Source organism: Cyphomyrmex costatus, unplaced genomic scaffold (assembly GCF_001594065.2).
Source record: "Cyphomyrmex costatus isolate MS0001 unplaced genomic scaffold, Ccosl1.0 scaffold442, whole genome shotgun sequence".
NCBI classification, from domain to species: Eukaryota; Metazoa; Arthropoda; class Insecta; order Hymenoptera; family Formicidae; genus Cyphomyrmex; species Cyphomyrmex costatus.
The window spans coordinates 7,860-30,465 of NW_017278663.1; the positions used below are offsets into that span (position 1 = coordinate 7,860).

At 38.6% G+C, this 22,606-nt stretch overlaps 1 protein-coding gene across 1 annotated transcript; it reads left to right on the forward strand.

Annotated features, from left to right (window-relative positions):
* The first annotated feature begins 8,772 nt into the window (after nucleotides 1-8,772).
* On the forward strand, nucleotides 8,773-11,531 carry LOC108777552 (zinc finger protein 652). Its single transcript, XM_018544478.1, has 3 exons — nucleotides 8,773-8,868; nucleotides 10,169-10,926; nucleotides 11,255-11,531. The coding sequence occupies exons 1-3, from the start codon at nucleotides 8,773-8,775 to the stop codon at nucleotides 11,529-11,531; spliced, it is 1,131 nt and encodes a 376-aa protein (XP_018399980.1).
* The last annotated feature ends 11,075 nt before the right edge of the window (nucleotides 11,532-22,606 follow it).

Genomic DNA, 22,606 nt, shown 5'->3' on the forward strand with positions numbered 1-22,606 from the left:
TTCATATATTGATATTGCTCATTACAAATTGATACGTATTAATAAAGAAAATGTTACTTACATGACGTAGCAGCCAGTCAAACAAACACACACATATTCGCCGCCATTTTGAGAACAGTTTTGCTGAATGTCCAGACTGTCTACTTCTAGAGGTCAATAAACGTACAGCTTTATCGATTTTCTCATTTTAAAACTAGATGCTCATTGGATATCGCGCGTTGCGCGCGACGAACATCGCGCTGATGTGCAGCTGGTACGAGGCGATTTTCATCACCCCTTCACATCTCCCAAGCTAGTGTATGCACGACGCACATTGAGTGCGCCATATTTTCATTCCGCGCGCTTTGCTGTTACAGTGTGTTGAGCGTGTTCTGTTGATGTATTAAGAACGTTTCGTTGAAAAAAGGTAAAGTGAGAAAATTCTATTGAATGTAGCGGCCAAGAGTGTATCGGAGATCGCTGTTGATGGGGATTGTGCATTATATTCTGTTTAATATTCACACTCCGTCCACAATCGAATCAAGCGGCGGAGCAGTATTGAAAGGTTGTTAATGGCGAAATGCGAAAGCCCGACGCGGGAACAGGGTGCGTTCTTTTAGGCATTGCACGGTGGTCCTCGATTGAATTCAACCCTGACTTTCCTGCACCTCTGATTTTCCTTCTGGAATTGGTTTTGGAACATTTCAGGACCATTTTGCAATAAATATTAAAATCGAAGAGTGAGTACTTTTTTTTAAATCGAGTTTTTAAGTTTTAATCCATAGTTTCAATATAATCATTTCAAGCGTACATGTGGAAGGTAATTAAGTACTGAACGAAATGTAATTATTGTATATATTTTCTTCGAATTAAATATATATGTAACAAATAGCAAATAGTTAATTGAAACTAAAATATAAAATGAAGAACTTATTACTATACTTATATATTTATGAACGCATATAACACGTAACCGCGGGTTCTCAGTTCAAATATGTTGCGAATTATATTCGCAGACCGCTCGTAAGAGTTACACATACTCACACATACACATACAGGCACACGCACAAACGCATATAAATATATAATTTTAAAAAATATGCAAAATAATTAAAATTCGTTCACATTGAAACATAAAAACTCGATTTAAAAAAAAGTGCTCACTCTTCGATTTTAATATTTATTGCAAAATGGTCCTGAAATGTTCCAAAACCAATTCCAGAAGGAAAATCAGAGGTGCAGGAAAGTCAGGGTTGAATTCAATCGAGGACCACCGTGATTGGATACAGCAGTATTCTTGAAATAATTCGTTCTTTTAGCACACCTGCACAGAATTTACTGCGCAGCCGGCTACGTATCTGCGTGATCGTATAAAAAACGCCCGTTCGGCAAATCCGACGCGCAGCGGCTGCCAAATCCGATGCCTAAAAGTACCTTTACATGGCTTTTACATGGGAGCATATACAGGGTGTTTGATAATTAGTGAAACATATTTCGTACAGGGGGTAGAATGGACTAAACTGAGAAGAAAAGTCTTATACCATTTTACAATTGTCACAGTAGTTAACGAGATATTAATTTATAAAAATATTTAAATTTGCCCGACCCACCGTCAAATGCAAGCGCGCGGCTGGATAGGACCGCCCAGCGAAACGCGCCGCGCGCGTTCGCCGTTGCTAGGCGGTGTTTATAACAAGCATTGTTTATAACAAGCGGCATTAGTTCTCGCTAGACATGAATCGCATAGCGACGGCGAACGCGCGCGGCGCGCTTTGCAGGGCGGTCCTATTCAGCCGCGCGCTTGCATTTGACGGTGGACCGGGCGAATTTAAATATTTTTATAAATTAATATCTCGTTAACTACTGTGACAATTGTAAAATGGTACAGGACTTTTCTTCTTAGTTTAGTCCATTCTACCCCCTGTACGGAATATGTTTCACTAATTATTAAACACCCTGTATGATAGGGCACTAGCAATATAAGAGTATTACATATATGCATGGGAGCATCAAGCGTCGAGCGTCGAGCATCAAGAGTATGCGCAGTATACAGGGTGGCTGAGAATAACCAATGCAAGTTGATGCGAGTCATCATATGGTCAGAAAGAGGATGAAAATAGTTTTTATTTACAACGGATAATTATTTGAGTAATCTGTTAACTACACATATATATTTTTAATTAAAATTTGTATTTATTACTTTAATAAGTATTCACTATACAAGAACTTATTTTTGTTTATTCTTCGTAATCAGATATATACATATACAGTAAAATTGGTTTATCGTCATATTTAAAAAATTTAAATGATTTAAAACGTGTTTTTTTTAGCTACAATCTAATAAGAATGTCAATTAATAGTGTTAGCACTCTTAGGGCCACTGTCACCAAGCTTCGATTAACTAATCGGCCTAGTAATTTTGCAGGCTTTCAACTGAAACTGATGTCAGGGTATCGATCATGAAACTTTTTCCCTAGGGCGGAAACGTGAAAAGTGAAAATTTTTTTGCATGTATGTGTGTATATGTTCATACATACATTCATAAAAATTTTCACTTTTCACGTTTCCGCTCTAAATAAAAAGTTACATGATTGATAACCAGAGCTGAGCTCACATTAATTCTCCGACATCAGTTTCAGTTGGAAGCCTGCAAAATTACTAGGCCGATTAGTTAATCGAAGCTTGGTGACAGTGGCCCTTAGCATCAAGAAGCTAAAATCAGAAAATTCAGAATCATGCGCAACAAGTTTCTGCGCCTCAGATGCTGGACGCGTGATGCTACCATGTAATGGCATCTTAAAAGAACGCACTCACAATATACTGTGGAATGTTGTTAGTTATCAAGTTTGTTCCTAAACCGGCTGCCACAAGTCATTGCAACATCAAAATCATTGGTCTGTTTTCTGTTTCTGCACTGAATTGAAATACTCTTTCTCGCTTTCGACAAATATCAAACATATACCTATCTCACTTTAAGTTTTAAAAGTATACACTAGTTCAGCCACAGAAAACAGACCTCACGTCAGCAAGCACGAACCACCAAATCGAGTGTTGCCGAATTTACCTGGTTAAGACATTACTTAAGACATTACTTCTGACTATGAATATCGGCCCTAATTAAGTATACTTGTATCGATGTTTTGTATTTCACTGATTTTTCCTTCTGTCAAATTGCATGTTTGATTGAATATGAAGATAATTTGTATGTCGAGACAGATCGAGTCAATTGTATGTGTGTGTTATATAGTTTATAGGTTGGTATGAAATAGTATGCTAAGTTATCCGTTAGATGGTATCATAAGATGTTTTCAAATGTTCATTTACTTTTCGTCAGTCTATTATTCTCGATGTATCCTTGAATTCACTTCTGTGTGTGCCTAATAAAGATTTCTAGTTTGTGGTATAATATATATTATAAAAATGGCGATTGCACCCAACTGCTCATAAAGAATTTTGCAGTCACATTCATCTTTATGATCATGACCCTGTCATCGATTCATGCGATTCATCATTTTTTTTATCATGTTTTTTTTTAATGCAAATTGCGTGATAACATGAAATCATAACGACGTAGATAAATGTGATCGCAAAACTTCGGAAACACATCCCAAGAGTTCCACTTGGTGCTCGCAGTTTTTTTAGTGAGCATAATTTGTTTTTGTTTAACATTTAAACTGTTCTATTATTCACTAAAATACTGAAAATCTATGGTTCCCGTTACATATAGATTTTTGATAATCGCATAATAAATTAATACAATCATACAAATGAACAGGGAATGGAAAGTTACTTTTTAAAAGTAACTAGTTACAGTTACTCGTGACCGAGTAAAAAATTTAACGAGTTACCGTTACAGTTATCGCCTTTTAAAAGTAACTCGTTACAGTTACCGTTACTCGAAAAATAACTTTTCGTTACTTTTCCGTTACTTTTTTAAAATCTATCTAAAAATGTACTTTTGCATTTTTTTTTATATGTAACACTGACAAATATATAGTTTTATTTTTTAAAAAAACAATGTAGAATGGCTCAAATAATAAATTAAATAAAAGTAAAATGAGAAGGATTACGAGCCAAAAATGAAACAGTTTATTTCCGATAAGAACAACGATGACAATGTAATTAAATGTATAAATATATATTAGAACAATAACATGGATAAAACAAGATAAAAACAAACGACGTTTCGACACTTATTGTCATCGTCTTATTGGAAATAAACTGTTTCGCTTTTGGGTTCATAACCCTTCTCATTTTATTTTTATTTAATTTATTTTTTAATTTTTTTTAAACACAATTTTGTAATTCTAAAACCTGTAAAATATGCAGCAAACTGAAATATTTGTATGTCCTATGTATTACATAGAAGATAGAAGTGTAAAATAATTACTGAATCATGACGACCCAATGCCTAAGGGCTTTCAAGTCTTATTGAAAAGCGCTATAAATGACATGTATCCAATCGAACCGTGTTCAATCGTGTGCAAAGTAACGACAAAAGTAACTGTAAATTTCGTTACCGTTATCCAAAAAATGTAACTCGTTACCGTTACAGTTCCCAAAAAAAAAGTAACGCAGTTACCAGTAAAGTTACCAAAAAAGTAACTTGTAACTGTAATTTCGTTACAAAGTAACGAGTTACTTCCATTCCCTGCAAATGAATATAGAACATAGTCTATGTATAAATATTAATAAGACTGCACAATGATGTTTCAGTACTACTTACATAATTTGCGACTTAAATTAATGAACTTAATAAAGTGTAAACGGGTAAACTCGTATAAATTAACTTAATAAGATAAAAATGATTTATGAATGGTATATTATACTCTATATTTTGTTGTAATTAAAACTGAATAAAGTTTCTAAGATTTTATTTTAAATTAAATTTTTCCTTTTTTTATTCACTCTATATTATTATCTGGAGACACGGTAGTGTCTCGGCGCTAAGCCAAGCGCCGCGCGACACTGCCGTGCCTCCTTTACGCGAATCTGAGAATTTTGGGGGATTGAGATGATCAGATCTCAGTAACGGCTGAACGGATCAAGTTCTATATACGCTCAATCGATAGCAATTGCTTAAATTGTATAATAAGTGTTTTTATTTTTTTTCTCTACGTGTCCTACGAGCGAAGATATCGCGACTCAAAGTCCGAACCTGTAAATTTTCACGTTTTATTTTTAAGATACGTCGTCGTCATTATTGTCGTCGTCGTTGTCATCATTATTATCGTCGATCACATTCCATTCGATGTCCTTCTGACATTCCTGCCGCAAGAGGCAAATGTGGCGCTAGTCTATACCGATCGATCGTCATGGGGCATGTGGAGTGTGGACTGCGAGCGGAGTGGTGAGGTGAAGGGGGTGCAACTTTCGGTTGATTTTCGAATAGTTTTCGTTCAGCTTTCACTGTCCCTCTTACCATACCGCACCGCGGCACAGTATAATGCCATTCGACCATCATGGAGCACTTGGACTGCACGCGGTGAGATGAGGTGGGGAGGGATGGGCAGATGCAACTTTCGGCTGATTTGAATCGCCTTTATCTAGCTTTCGCTGTTCCCCTCACCGCTCCGTGCGCAGAACAATGTCATTCGACTGTCATGGGGCATTTCGACTGCACGCGGAGCGGTGTGGTGAGGGGGACAGTGCAATTTTCGGTTAATTTTCGAATAGTATCTATTACTATATTACTATATGACATTTATCTATTAATATTTTTGATGTACACATAATTATTGAAAATGTTATTTGAGCAAGAATTTTCATTACTTAAAAGTAATGTTGCTAATTTTTCATGTGTTATACTCTTATACATTTCTTTACGATGTATACCAATTATTTAAAAAATAATTCAATATTATTTCAGATATTTCCAACTAATTTATTAAGCTCCTTCATTTTTGTTCATCATCCTTTTTTGAATAAATGGAATACAATTTTAGTCTCTTAAATTTTTAAAGTAATGAGAAAAAGAGATTAAGAGAGAGATAAAAGTAAAAGTAAATAATATAAAAGTACAAAATATGTCAAAATTTTGATTTGTAATATTATAAATCTTAAGTTTGGGGTATGACGACCAAACTTCAAAATCACTATTTTTATTGATTAAATACGACTTTTTATGCAATTTATAACATACACATATACGATCAGGGATGGGAAAGTTATTTTGTAAAAGTAATTAATTACAGTTACAGTTTTTTCTTTCAAAAAGTAATAAGTTATTGACTCTGTACAAGTTATTGACCCCGTTACAAGTTATTGACTCTGAAAAGTAATTCGTATAGTTACAGTTACTGAAGAAATAACTTTAAATTACTTTTAAGTTACTTTTTTATCAGAATTTTCACTAGTAGCATCGATACTAGCACTGTATTCAGAAACGTTACCCAACTGCCTTCGTGTATCGTTTTACGCTTGTTTTTCACCTAATATTAGACAAGAATGATACACAGGGTCATCAGAGTAATTAGGACAATTAAAAAAAAGACTGGTTTACATTTACATGTTATAAAAATTATATTGAAGAAGAAAATTGTATTGCAAAAACGTTTTTCGTTAAAGTAATATAAATGAATATGAAATAGCACATATACAATGTTTTCTTGCAAACAATATTCTTTTTATATTCAGCTAAAAGTTGCAAATAAATTCCAAATTCCAGCACTAATCCAAAATATACTATCCAAAAACCGTTTACTGAGCGCACTTGCATTTGATTGGCGGATTCCATTAGATCCAAAAATATGTATCAAACAAATACAAAAGTTCGTTGAACGCTTTAATTAGATTTCTTTCTTTTGATTAATCAAATATTTCGAAGCATATGTAGCTGGACATTATCGCAAATGGACACTATTGCATATTAAATTGATAAATAAGGGTCTCTTTCACCAACCTCGGTTAAGTCTTACCGACGGTTAATTCCAATGGAATTAAATAAATTGAAAATTTAAAGGACTCTTTTATATAATAATAATCAATAAGTTAAACAAGGGCGAAGTAAAAGTCAAATTACAATTAACGTTCTAAATAACTCTGATAATTTATTCTAATATATTGCGAAGAATATCACGTAATTTCTGGCGTTTCGTCCCGGCTTCCACTACTGGACTCATCAGTAAGGCATTGTAGTGGAACCCTACCTTATACGCCTTGGTAAGTTATTAAATCGAGATTCTATATAAAAAGAGATACGCGTGTCTCAGCACTTACGAGAATTAGCGAATATCGATAGATCTCTGATGACGAGTCGACGTAGTGATATTCTTCGCAATATTTATCCAAAGTAAGAAATATATGTGAAATGTCCCCCCTTTCCCAAATATTGTGCGCCGAAAGATTTCGGTCTTGCAACGCAACTCTAATCTGAAATGCCCCCCCTCTCAAATATTGCGCGCCGAAAGATTTCGGTCTTGCAACGCAACTCTAATCTAAAATGTCCCCCCTCCCAAGTATCCAATGGAATTATCCAATCGCATTTGTCTTTGACCAGAATGAACTAATCACGGTTGATACTTTAACCATCGGTTAGACACTTAACCGAGGTTGGTGGTGAAAGAGACCCTAAGAATTTGAATATATATAAAGTAACTATTAAATTAGTTACTAGTTACTCAAAAAATGTAACTAAGTTAAGTTATAGTTACAGATGGAAAAAAGTAACGAAGTTAAGTTACAGTTACTGAAAAAAAGTAACTCTAACTGTAACTTCGTTACAAGTAACGAGTTACTTTCCAAATACTAAAAATAATCTTGATACATACTGGTGTTATATTAGACTTTGCATAGACATATCAAACTACTCTTGTAAAAATTCATTAAACATTACCTAAATAATGTTTGATGAATTTTTACAGAATTTTTGCTAGTGTATTATGACGCAGGTCTGCTCTATTTTTGCTGTATTTCTGTTGTCGCTATACTGAAACGGTAAACTGTGTTCGACTGTTGAATGCTGCTCGATTTTTGCCATTATAATATGTGACATAAATTTGCAATGCGTGCTTCCGACACGTCTGGCTATCTGGGTTATTATATGATGGATGGATGTATGTATTATTTTATGATATAATAAAAATTATATACACACACATATATATATATATATATATATCAGGAGATGTGGTAGTGTTTCCGGCCATGTTCAAAAACTAATATATCCCTCCGTCTGCAAAGGGGGGTCACGCATGCCCTCCCGAAAACTTCCAGTTGTTGTAACTTCGGAAGGCGCCAAGAAAGGGCGCTAGGTAGCCTCCGTAAAAAAAGTTAGGTTGCCCGAGAAGCCCCACACGCGGTACCGAGTCGCCAGTTCGCCTCAGACCGCCGTGGCAGCCTGACGAAAATCGACGAAGGTACGAGTAACCGCCCTTCGCAAGCATTTTTTTTCAAAACCATCAATTGAGCCATTTTTTTCCTAAAAGGTACATTCTTCCCCTTTAATTTCGTTATTGATTCATGTCGATATCTTTCGTTGGCTTAAAGTTATGATTTTTTAAGTAAACAAGTGATTTTTCCATAGGTACCTCCAATTTTTAATAAAAAACTAAACAAAATAAATTTTTTTCGAAATATTATGACTTGGACTTCAAGTTAAAGGTTGAAAGAAGCCCCATGAATTTTTTAAGATTTTTTGAAGCGCACTAGTCGCTAAAAAACATACCAGGTCACGAGTTACCCCCCCTTGCAGACCTAAGGTGCCCAAAAAACTTTTGCAGACGGAGGGATATATATATATATATATATATACAATATGTTATAGAATCTTCGAAAGAACGAAAAGAAAAGAATATGTCACAGATGATATCAGAGGAAATACCAGCTAAACGGAAAACGTTAGAGGAACATGCTTTAGTGGCATCACAGAGTCCATCTATGCAGAATAATGTAAGCTTATTTTTTATTTAAAAAATTGCCTGGAAAAATGTTGCATTCAACATTTTTATAAAACTTTACAGAAAATAAAACATAACAGTTTTTCTAGTGACAATTTTTTAAGAGTTAAGTTTTTTATTATTTTTAATTAAGTAGAAGTCTTATTATTTCATAAAAATGTAATAAAAATAAAATTTTGTTTATTTAAAATTTGATACAATGAAATTATATATAACGAACATGTAATTTCTAATATTAATATACTGATATAAACATCAATTACAACTTTTTCTACTTACATAACTTTTTATCCATGAAGTGTCATTAATGTCATTTATTAATATTTTTCATTTTTATATTTGCTCCCGAAAAAAAAAAAATTAATAGACCTTACAGCTTGAATGTACTTCGTGATAGTACAAATGTAATTTTATCCACTTTTGTAACTTGGAGGTGTTGTAGCAGGAACTGAATTATTTTTATAGTCAATGTATTTTGTTTTATTATTTTTCGGTCTTTTACACTTTTTTCTATTTATCAAAATTAATTTTTCGTGTTTTATCTTTATTTAAATGTTTAATTCCATAGACACAGACGAAAAATCTTACTATTTCTCCTATATACTTTCATATCTAGAAACAACGTTTTTTCACTAATTGTCAACTTCTATCCAGAATTCTTTGTTTTATATATGTATTTTGATCATTAGATTTTGTCACATATTTAGCCATCATGCGTGCCACCACAAGCTACAAGCACTACTTTTCTATTAAGATATCACTTCATAAAAATCATGGTGGAAATATATAAGGTGAACCATTGCGCATAATGGCGGCATTGAGGGTGTGGCTTAAAGTTTCGACCAATCAGTTGTTACCCAAGCGGAGACGCGCGTATCTTAAGTGTACAAATTGTTAATTGGAAATTAAAACACGATGCATGGAAAATTAAATATATTAAATATAAAATATAAAATGAATACAAAATATGACTATAAAATATTAATAAAAATAGCATAAACGAAACAATTTGGCATATTTGTTATTTTATTGACACTTCTACATATGATAACAGTACGCGACAACACTCAGTGTCGACCAGTCGGCCATACTGAATTTTGCACTTGGGTAAAAGGCTGATTGGTTCATTGCTCCCCCCGCTACTTTTGAACGACTGCGCATCCACCGGAATGGTTCATCTTGTATATTTTCACCATGATAAAAATGATGATTGGAACATTTTCCTGGGTAATCCTTCATTTAACTAGCATATTTCCAAATGTTAATAAATGATGTACATTCGTATATTGTAGATTGAAGATTTGTATGGCACAAATAAAACAGACACATCAAAGAATTTTGAATCTATGAATGGTTCTACCACATTGACTCCCATAGTACAAAATTCTCAGGCAATTGTAAAGAAATATCGCTTGATAATACAAATAGATAAAATACAAAATAAACCAGCTCCGAAATGTAAAAAGATACTACCTATGACAGTTAGTAATGACAAGAAGAACACAAAAATAATTAAAAGCGAAAAGAAAAGAAAAATACTGCCAGTTTATAAAAACCTTTGTGGTAAGGATAGTTGCAAACTGAAAGAATGTACATCAATCAAATATCAATCAAAGCCAGAATTTAAATGTGAACTATGTGAACTATATCATAAATATTATTTTGCAATGAAATCCCAAAACTATTCTTGTAGTAAATGTTCCAAGTCTTTTCTTGATCCGAAATTGTTTGATATACACATGAACAAAACACATTTTACTTGCGATATCTGTCTGACAGAATGTAGTTCTCAAATGTCATATGACAAGCATGAAAAATTGCACGTTAATACCGATTTGTTACATCCATACAAGTGTCATCTGTGTGGCAAGATATTTGATCTGAAAGATAATGTTAAACAGCATTACCTGGAAGGTAACCATCTTAAAATACAGAATCTACAGAACACTGTTGTTCAAATGAATTCTCCTATAAAAACAATAGTTCCTCAACAAACTGATTATTCATGTACAAACTGCAATATTAATTTCACAAGCGACCAAGATTACAGGTAAACTTGTATTTCTATAAAAAGAATAATTATTCTTTAAGACAATTTTGCTGTTATTTCATTAATTATTATGTATTATAATTATGAAACAAAGATAGACAAAGGCAAATAAGAGTCAAATACAAAATTATAGACAACAAAGTCATATCATGATATAATACATTTGATTACAGAATCAAAAGTAATCATAAGTATATGTGTGTATAGTTGTTAATTTTTAAAAGTAATGTACTACATAAATAACATTTAAGATTTTATTTTCTTAAATATTAATATATTAAGTATGTCTTTTTTAATACATTTTCTTATAATGTTACTAATATTACAGGAATTACACATGCTCTAATGGAAAGGAAACAAGCATTACATGTAACATTTGCAGCGATATTAAGAAGATAATATCTGTACCGAATCCTTTAACCGGTAGTGAAATAGGAATTCTTCAGGAGATAAAATTAAGTTGTCGAGTGTGCTCTAAAGAGTTCGATAAGGTTAAGGAAATTGATTTGCACACGAGGACTCACTTAGAGGTCAAAAACGTCAAAAATGATAGTTTTATCGATAATATAGATGGGTCCAGCATCACCTTAAGCCTAAGAAATTGATCAAATATGCGCGTCCGTCCGGCCTACCACACCATTGAGTGGGGATTGGTCGGCAAGTGCTCCGCCGCTAGCCCCCAAACGTCATGACTTGAACGGCGCGCTTGCCAGGCCGTCCCACAGCAAGATAGCCTTCGGCCTCCCCCTTGCATCTCCCCCCCCCCCCCCCCCGTGTGTGTGTGTGTGTGTAAATAAACAATTTGTCGGTATTTACAAATGTGTATGTGTGTGCATTTTATATTTAATACAAAATAAAAAATGTAATACAATTAAAATCGTATATAGAAAATCATATATATTAATTATATATATTATTTATGTGTCAAATAAATAAATAAAATGAAGTAAGTTTAAGTTGAATTAAAGACTCTTTACAGTTTGAAAAAACATCAAAATTAAACAAGTATAAATGGCTATACAGAGTCATACGCTGTTAACGGAGCGTGGAAGATACAAAAATCTTACATTTAAATTCAAAAAATTCTGAGTCGAACATTTCGGTCCTTTACTCTGGACCATCATCAGCGACAATATAAAATAATCTTAGAGTTGGTGATGTTGTTGGCACGTAGTAACATTCTTCACCAACAGAGGTAAGTGGAGTGAAGGTGTTAACCAAATTTTGAAATTTGAAAAAATGTCTGAAATTTTTATGTAAAGTTATAATTCGAGATAACAAATGTTTATTTTGTTAATAAAAGTGTTAAACGGGCTTTCCTCTGTTAGTAGACAAAAACAATTCCATCATTCAATAAAAGTCATAGAAATTATCTGACAATTTCGTTTTAAAAGTGTCAGTATCTAACGACACGTAACAATGTAATGAAGACAATTAAAATAATGCGACATATAGTAAATAGGTCAAATTATTGTTTATCAATTTGTCTAATATATCCGCGTATGACTGATCGAGACCTTCGGTGTCTGTTTTTAAATTAAGACCATTTCTTTGTGCTTTAATACAAATCATTTCTGAGATTAAACGCTTATGATAAAAATTCTCGCAATCCAGAATATCCACATTGTTCCAATCGAATTCGTGATTGTGTTCCAATCTATGATCAGTAATGACAGATCTAGAGGTAGTATTCCAACGTATATGACTACGGTGTTCATTTATTCTGGTTTTTAATTTTCTCCGAGTCTGACCAATATAGGTTGCATCACAATCATTGCATTTGATTCGATAAACGACGTTCTTTTTTGTTTCACGTGGAATAGGGTCTTTTTGAACCTTAATAAAATCATTCAATTTATTGATACTAAAAAAGGAAATTCTATGATTTATGCCATTAACGATGTTTCTAAATCTATCAGAAAATCCTCTTACATTTGGAATGGTGAACCAAATATTACCTTTCACAATATTTAATAACATTACTATTTTGTTGTGTTGGTTTATTCATTATTGTATAAATTGTTTTTTTAATATTTGTAAAAATAAAATCTAATGGAAAGTCATTGAGTAATAACGTATCAATAATAAATTTTTAATTTTTCTTGTGAAAAACTGGATGCGAGAGTAAAAAGGCTTTATCTACCAATCCATTTATTACACCTATTTTTTGTATTTTGGGTATTTGATAATTAGTGAAACATATTCCGTACAGGGGGTAGAATGGACTAAACTGAGAAGGAAAGTCCTGTACCATTTTACAATTGGCACAGTAGTTAATGAGATATTAATTTATAAAAATATTTAAATTCGCCCGGCCCACCGTCAAATGCAAGCGCGCGGCTGGATGGGACCGCCCAGCGAAGCGCGCCGCGCGCGTTCATTTGAAATAAGTAATTGTTGTAAAATAAATGTTCAATTAATGTTAAATAAGAGTTTATAAAAATGTTTTTCCAAACTATTATTTCAAATGAGAGTGTGCAATTTTAATGTTTAATAAACATTAAATAAACGTATAAAAAATATTTCTTCCGAACATTATGTCAAACAGAAAATTAATGCAAAATAAAACATTTAATAAGCACGCCTGTCTCCTCCCCGATATCCGCGTCCGGGTATCAGTAGAGGAGGAATAATACGATACAACGAATCGAGACGATACGAGACGATACGAGACGATACGAGACGATACGAGACGATACGAGACGATACGAGACGATACGAGACGAGATATGTATAATACGAGGCGAGATATGTACAAGACAAGACGATACTATGTACAATACGAGACGAGACGATACGAGACGATACAAAACGAGACAATACAAGACAATACAAAACGAAACGATACAAGACGACACAAAACGATAGGAGAAATAATATGAAACAATACCAGACTTCGCCGTTACAGGAACGCACGCGCCTGGATCGCCACTCCTCAAATGCGCAGAACGAGAACGCAAAAGGGGAAAAGTAATAGGAAAAATTTTGGTTAATAAAGAAAAGGATGCAATTATAAAAATAATACAAAAAACTTTATTCCTGGACTGGAGGTAATCTTATTATTGCCATCTCGACAGCCGGGAAGTCCGCACACATCTGGTGATCCGTCAGCCCTTAGATACGCCTCAAATCATGCCCCTTCGTGGGGTGGTATGAGCCCAGATCCCTCCATCTCCCCCTGCAGCGGGGGCAGGTGCGCAACGTCTCACCTCTTCGGCCGCAACCAAAACAGAATTCGCGCCTTTTCCAGGGACACCTCGAGTAGAGGTGGCCCTCTTGGCCGCAATTCCAGCATTCACGGTTGTCTGGACTGACGGCGCTGCTCCTTCGATCTTCCGGCTCTCTTCCCCGCGGACGACCGCGCTCGCCGTCCGCGAGGTCCGATCGGAGTGCCTCCTCCCTGCGGCACCTCCAGCAGCGCTCCTCGCCGCCGCGACTCCTGCTTCTCCCGGATGTTCGGCGGGGCCTCTCGGGGGAATCGGTCTGGGTGGCTCTCGCGATCCTACGGGGCTCGTTCTGAAGGCCCACGTCTCTTGTCGCAGGCCACTCACGCACCACCGCTCCCCGTGTGGTATACTGGGCTTCGTAGACCATGCGGCAGAGGTCCCCTTGATCTTCAAGAAATCCTCGGTGCTTGCTGACGGCCGCGAGCAGGCCCTCGTACCGCCGCTCAAATTCTCTTCTTCTCTCTTCCATGGATGCAACAGCCTAATGGGAGAGGGGAAAGGGGGAAAATCATTTAGAGAACCTACAATTTATTTAATCCGGGGCGATATACGGCTTCAAATCCTTCACGTGAACCTTTCCTGCAGCAGCTCCATCAAGAGCGACAAGCTCATACACTACAGACGACACAACACGAATAATTCTAAAAGGTCCCTGAAATTTCGGTGCTAACTTTGCAGCTATCCCCTGAGCCGCAGACGACAGTGTGTTCCTACGTCTCCACACCAGGTCGCCAACACTAAAAACACGGTTCCGCCTATGACGATTATAATAAGTAGCCTGCTTCTGATACGCGGCTTCCAAATTCTCTGCAACCCACACGTTCAACGACCGCACTTCTTTCATTCTCTCTGACCATTCCCCGACGTCGCGAGGTTCGACCTCGGCCGTCGGGTCACATCGCTGACGCAAAGAATTGCCAAGCTCTAATTCTCGACCTAAATTCACGAAAGCAGGCGAAGATCCGATCGACGAATGATACGCCGTATTATAAGCGAAACGGAAATCATTCAAATGTACGTCCCATTCCCGGTGGTCACGATTTAAAAACGAAACTATCATGGTTTTGAGAACTCTATTTACCCTCTCCACGGGATTAGCTTGAGGGTGATATGGCGGCACCGTAGTGTGCGTGATTCCGTTTTCTAGCGCGAAATCCCGCATCAACTTGTTTACAAATTCCGTGCCGTTATCGGTTAATATAAATTTCGGCGTGCCCCACCGAGAGAGAACTAAATCTGTGAAAGCTTCTTTATTATTCTTTCCGTTCGCGGCTCGCAATGCACGTCATTCTATCCATTTCGTGAACAAGTCCTGCATTACTAAAATATATGCGTGACCCGACTTACTTCGCGGTAATGGCCCCATAATATCCGCGGCGACGACCATCCACGGGGCCTCGACAACCCTTCTTCCCATGAGGCCCACAGGGCTCGCCTGTTCGACTTTAGTACTCTGACATACTTTACACTGCCCAACGTACTTTGCAGTATCGCGAAACATACCGGGCCAGTAATAGGCAATCGACAGTCGATGGTGCGTTTTTTCCACGCCTAAGTGTCCCGATCGCGGAATATCTTGTGACTCGCGTAAGGCTTCCGCTCGCAATTCCCGCGGTACAACTAATTTCCATTCATTTATGTCATCAACAACCGCGGCGGTGACTCTGTGAGGGCGCCGAACGTATAACTGATCATCTATTATTTTCCAATCCTTAAAAAGCTCAGGCTTCTCCGAAACCTCCCGAAGCTATTTCCGATACCAAGGATCCTCTGTGTCTCCTAAAGCCTTTCCCCCCTCTACCGCGACTAAACACGCGTCCGTAGTCTCTACAGCCATCCCGGCGTCACTCTCGAACATCCGCGATAAAGCATCCGACACTTTATGTAACGCTCCCTTCCTGTGTACGATCTCGTAATCGTATTCCAGAAGTTCTAGCGCCCACCGTGCTAATCTTCCGGTCGGATTTTTCAGATGGTGAAGTCACCGTAGGCTACTATGATCGGTCAAAACTGTGAATCGATAGCCCTCTAGATACGGCCTAAACTTTCTTGTCGCCCATACGACCGCCAAGCACTTCTGTTCCGTGACAGAATATCTCGCTTCTGCAGCCGATAACGCGCGACTCGCGAACGCTATAATATTTTCGTTTCCCTCGATATTCTGAGTTAACACGGCACCTAACCCGACGGAACTAGCATCTGTTTGTAAAACGAATGGAACGTCAAAATTCGGACACGATAAAGTAGGAGCGACAGCTAGACGAGCGCGAATTTCCTCGAATGCCTTTTCCTGCTCCTTCCCCCATTCCAAGCGCTGATTCTTCTTCAACAATCTAGTTAACGGCTCACTCGCGGTGGCAAACTGTGGGATAAATCTACGATACCAGGAAGACATTCCCAAGGACCGACGCAATTGCTTAAGATTACGCGGCACTGGATATTCTAGAGTAGGTCGCGCCTTATCGGAATCGACGGTAAGGCCGTTCCTCTGCACCACGAATCCCAGATATCTGACTTGAGAGCGACAAAACTCGCATTTATCGGGATTGACCTTAAGACCCGCCTTAAAAATCTTATCTAAAACTCGTTCGAGCCACTCCATATGTCCCTCAAAGGTCGGTGTTGCGATCACGATATCATCTAAATACGCGAACGCGTAAGGCTCCATTTCCGGGCCAATTAATTTATCTAATAATCGTTGGAAGGTAGCCGGGACTCCCGTAAGCCCGTACGGCATCCGTGTGAAATGATACAAGCCTTTACCCGGAACACTGAACGCTGTGATCTCGCGGCTCTCCCTTGCCAATGGTATTTGAAAGTACGCTTGGCTTAAGTCGATCGTCGAGATATATCGCGTAGATCTTAATTTATCAAGTATCTCTATCATATTTGGTAACGGGTACGCGTCTTTCTTCGATATACTATTAACTTTACGAAAATCTAAACAGAAGCGATATTTCCCATTCGATTTCTTAATCATTACTATCGGGTTTGACCACTCACTAAATGAAGCTTCAATTATACCGGATTCTAACATTTCATCAACCTCCCCGCGAATAGCATCCTGCACTTTCGGCGAAACTAAATAACAATGTTGTCTTATTGGTCGGTGCGAACCAACGTCAATACGATGCTCTGTGAGAGAAGTGACACCGGAATTAGCAACCGCATTCGATAGCCTATTCTTTAAAAAATTTTCCAATTTCCGCCCCTGTTCCGCGGTTAACTCGGAAAGTCCACAGCAAGCACGCTCTCCAAAATCGTCCTCCCCCTCGAAAGAATAACGCTCACTGGGCCGAGCCGAGAAGCACCAACTCGACTCGGCGAAATCGAGACCGATGCCGAACGCACACAAAAAATCCATGCCTATTATGCACGAAACCGCTAAAGCAGGCAGTAGACAGACGTTAATCTCGCGTCGCATCCCCTCGAGTAGCAGCGGCATTCTAATTTCCTCTTTTATTTCGGCTAATTGTCCGTTCGCGGTGCGTATGTAAACATCCTCCGCGAGTTTCGTCCGCCAACCTAAACGTCTTACAATCGCGATGCCTTCGTCCCCCAAAAGAGTTCGACTAGACCCGGTGTCCACTAGTGCCATCAACGGGTAACCGGCGATAAATACGCGAAAATACCTTAAGGGTGGGAACTCGGATGGATGGTAAGCTCTCTCTGAATACTTTAATACGTCCACCCGAGAAATATGGGTCTCCTCACACTCGGCTGAAGCCGCAGGAATCCACTCTAGTGACTCGCCTTCGCGTTTCCCGAACAATTAGAACACGTTTTTACTGTCACGCCTGCTCTACCACAATGATAGCAATGTATACGGCGAGCTTCCCTACATTCCTGTGCTCGATGACCTAAATTTTCACAATTCCAGCACTTAATAAGGCTCGTGGCTTCGACAGCCGTATCCGCAGGCGAGGTAGAAGACCTCGCGCCTACATCCATAAACCGAATGCCTCCCGTATCATTCGCGGTTCTTGACGCAGAAAATCCAGCCGTCCCCATCCCAGGAGCACGCGGACTCCTTTTAGGGCTTTAGGCGGACGATACGCTAAATCGGGCAACAAGGATCTATCAGGGAGCGAAGGAGCGCGGTAGCGCGTCGCGGCGTCGTGAATCCCCTCCACACGCAAAGCTTTTCGCTCGAGAGAAGTGGAATCATAAAATTCATCGCGCTGAATCGCAATCTGTAACCGCGGTAGCATATTACGATGAGCATAGTTCAATTGCTCATGTATATTCCACGGGGGACTTAGCCGGTTGAATAAAGCTTGCATACACATCAAGTAATCCGCAACAGACTCGAACTCTCCCTGCGTGCGTCGCAAAATCTCATCGCGAAGGGCGAACTGAAAATCGGGAACGCCAAAACGAGAGCGCCACGCACCCGCGAACTCACTCCACGTCCTCCACTCCGTACGTCGGTTACGGAACCAATAAAGAGCCGCGCCGGTTAAGAAAAATGGTAAACAGCGGAATAAATCGTCATCGGTGACGGGAAATAACGCTCGATTCTCTTCAATGCGCATCAAAAACGCCTCTGCATCATTTCCGCGCTCCCCGGAAAAAGTAGTATTCCATTTACGTAAAACGTTATATATCTCATGGACGGAACTCGCCCGATGCGGCCTCCAATTCTCCACATTCGGCGACGGATACGAAGGCGCGCCGGCGGGATCACTCGGCACTTCATTCGTGCGATTCGCGGCACTCTTGGTTGTAAGCGGGGATGGGCTGTCCAGGGTGCACCCGTTCCGGCGCCGAAGGGCGTAAATGTCCGTCAGCGAGATCGTCCGTACTCGCGAAACGCGAGGGAGAGGAAGTACCCCGCTCATATCGCAACAAGCGAGCATGCAAAGTAGGCGTACTTCCCTCTCCATCTAACCCTCGCCGCACCAACTCGTCTCTCAGCTGACTCGCGGTCAGCTGATATATCCACTCAAATCGCGCGCTTCTATCCGTCATCTTCTAAACAATAATAATGTTTTTCCTTCGGCCAAGATTATACGAAACTCGAAGGAGCCGTACGAGAACGAAAAATAAACTCTAATATGCGCGCTCGCTGTAAACCTTCCCCTTATATCAAAGTCGCTATTCGAAAATTAAACGTTAGTACGAAGAGAGTCAAATGTCATCAACAGCCTCGACTCAAGTCGCAAAATAACAAAATATAACTAAAGGCTAGCAGTAGAGAGATTCCATAAGACGACAACGAAGTCGACAAGCGTGACCGATACAACCCGAAATGACAACAGCGCGAGAGAAGAAAAAAAAACGTACCGAGCGCGGAACAATAACACACGTAACGACCGAAATAATCTCGCGAATATTCTCGAAAAGAATTTTCACTCGCGCAGTACACCGAAACTTCAGGGTTCCCAATTAATCACTAATCACAATTTATTAATAAAAATTGCCAAAAAGCAATAAACACTGCTGCAAGAAGAACATAAAAAAAATAAAAGATTTCGCAAGAGAAAATGCACAATAAAATATAAGAAAACATAAGAAAATATAATAAAAGACAAAGAAACAATAAAAGAAACAATAAATAATATCACAAAATATATTTTCAGAAATCTGCTTCGCTCTCCGAACCCGCAATCAATTATCAATTCTTTTAAATCGAGGCCCCACGTACTGGGCGCCAAATTTGTGACCGTACTTGTGAGAAACGGCACAACTTCGTCACTTCATCCGTTGCTCTATTTACATGATAGCTCAAAAGGATGGACAAAATAATATAAATAGCAAAAGTGCGGTTCTTCCTTCAAATTTTATGTGCTGCGATATTCGAGCCGTACTAATTTCGTTGGGCGCCAGGCACGGGAGAGCGTGCCACTCTTCGCACTAAATTTTAAGATGTTACGCTCGGACAAAGAAATTACAGAGCAACGGAATTCGCGACGGACGGGCTCAGCTAGCTCAGCCAACGAAATTGGCAGAGGGGGTGGTTCGCGGTAAGCGGGGAACAATGTCGGAGAGCGAGGTAGAGGCAGACAGAATTAATCACACCGAAATTATTACTAACAATAATAAAAGGCTTCCGATTTATTCATTACGCGTCGATACAGAAGTATAAGTAATTTACAAAACCGTACAGTCGACAATGACGAAGAGCGATTTGATTACAACAGAAAATAATGGCAAGGTCGCTCACAGCGGTGTTTCAGAATATTTGAATCTACGAACTTCCAACAAACCGACAGCCTAATGCTGAGCGGTGACACGGGCGAGCAATAACGATAACTCTGAGCATGTAAATTCCTTGATTCGAGCGAACGGCCCGCGTTTATCGATGAAAGCAATGGCGCTAATTTTCGCCGGTACGACATCAGCTGAATCAAACCCGCGAAACTCACACACGCGATTCGCTCGAGACGCTTACAAGATATTACGCGATCGGTGGCTTTACAATACAACTAATAACGCTCGCCTCACCAAGATATTCCTCCTCAGCTGCTTCCGGGATCCACGCGAGAGCCGACAGCGATGCTCGTCGTTCACAACGAATGTTCTCGATTCCAAACTTTACCAGGCTCGGCGAGATCCTGCGTCCTTTCTCAGGACCAGTCACTGCACAAGTGCCGATCGGAAGTTTCCGCGGATTCACGCAGGTCGTCAGGCCCTCCCTTATCGGGCCTCTGTTTGCTCTAATTGACTCGCCGCGACCGAGTGATCCCGCGACGAATCCCGCGGGTCCTTGCGTGTCGCGTATCCTTAAGGACGTTCACCGGCTACAATCATAGCCAAAAGTTTACTGCTCGCTCGCTTCTCGGTGCATAGCGCATGTCTCTCCCCACTCCGCTTCCCATGCCAATACTTTTTCTGCTGAGTGTACTCACGGCAAACAAACGGGGTTCGATGACTTGTATGTATACACGCACACTAGCCTGTTGAGAAAAGCGGAGACCCATCTCATAGCAACGGCTCTCCTTCCATGCGGCGACTTACTTCGAAGTGCTGTCGAATACACCACTTCGAATTTCGATAACTCAAAAACGGCACCGCTACGCATCCCCGTTTTTTTAATGTTATTTCTAGCATCGTCCTGCATCATATCCTAATTTTTTAGAACATTTGTATAGATATCACAGTCGCTATGAATTGAAATGTCACTTGAGCGCACACTTGGGCTATACCTTACATGTTAAAAGCTGCAACTTTGAAAATTAATAACTCGAATTCGGTACCGCTAAATTTTCTGAATTTTGGAGGATACATCGATAATGATATTAATAGCATGTAGTTAAAATTTGAAGCATTTTGTATAGAAATCGATTAGTCGGTGAACGTCCTTAAGCGCTGTGGCGCGCATTTCCAAAAGACGGAAAATGCTTTCTGATCGCTCGACGATCTTCCAATAATCGTTGTGGGATACGGCGCTTCGGCGGAGGTCCTGCCTGTGAGTCCGTTCCCAGCTGACGTCTCTCTCCGAGGCGTCTGCAATAAGGGCGCGATAATTCACCAAGTAATAGCGACATTAGTAACAAATATGAAATAATACGACCTGCGTGTAACGCGCTTCTCATGACTTCAACCAAACTCTTCATACAGCCATCTCTCGATCGTAGGAGGCGACGTCTTCTCTCTTCTAGCGGTAGGTGAGGCGGCCGAACATAAGAATACAGCGTAGCCACCGGCTCTGATCGTGAATTACCGGCAAAATCCGAGCTCAGGTCGTCTTAATATTAACTAAAACTTAACTAAATAGCGACAAGAAGAAGAAAGAAAATAATACAATAATCGCAAAAAGAGAATAAAAATAAGTAATACAATAATCGCAAAAAGGAAATAAAAATAAATAATAATGTCGCACATTCACTTGTGCGCTCGCCCGTTGACCCTGAAGGACCCAGGATCTCGCATTATGCTGCTTTTCCGAGTGACTGACAAAATGTCACGTCACAATGTATATGTATGTAATATTATAACAACATTAGTTTTTCTTATATACCTATGTCTGTTGATTCATCTGCTTGATTGAATCATTAATCGGCAAATTTATATTTCTTTCAGTGAATTCTTCATAATGTGAAGCATCAATGGAATCTAAATGTAAAAAAATACGTAATTTATGAAGTAAACGTCGACAATAACGAAAGCGTTTATAAATATATTTTTATAGTATACAGCACTTATGCCAGAAGATATGCAAGTTATCGCCGTGTCTGTTTTCATTCTTGATACCTTGTTTTTATTCTTGGGCATCAAGAATGAAAACAGACACAGTAATAACTCGTAAACCTTCTGGCATAAGTAAAGAAAATACCCGTGAAAGCCTCAAATGCATAATATACAGCACTGTTAAGTACGCAGAACTGTTAAATATATGTAATATGTATATATATATATATATATATATATGTATATATACAGGAGGGACATTTAAAACAGGTCATCTGAATAATTCGCTTGTTTTTGACAATAGAAGAAAAAGTGTCAAA

What these genes read in the sequence shown, in the direction of transcription:
- LOC108777552 (XM_018544478.1), top strand. Translation starts at nt 8,773, where the DNA reads ATGTCACAGATGATATCAGAGGAAATACCAGCTAAACGGAAAACGTTA. An exon ending in GTCCATCTATGCAGAATAAT is followed by an intron (nt 8,869 to 10,168) that starts GTAAGCTTATTT and finishes CGTATATTGTAG; the next exon opens with ATTGAAGATTTGTATGGCAC. An exon ending in ACAAGCGACCAAGATTACAG is followed by an intron (nt 10,927 to 11,254) that starts GTAAACTTGTAT and finishes CTAATATTACAG; the next exon opens with GAATTACACATGCTCTAATG.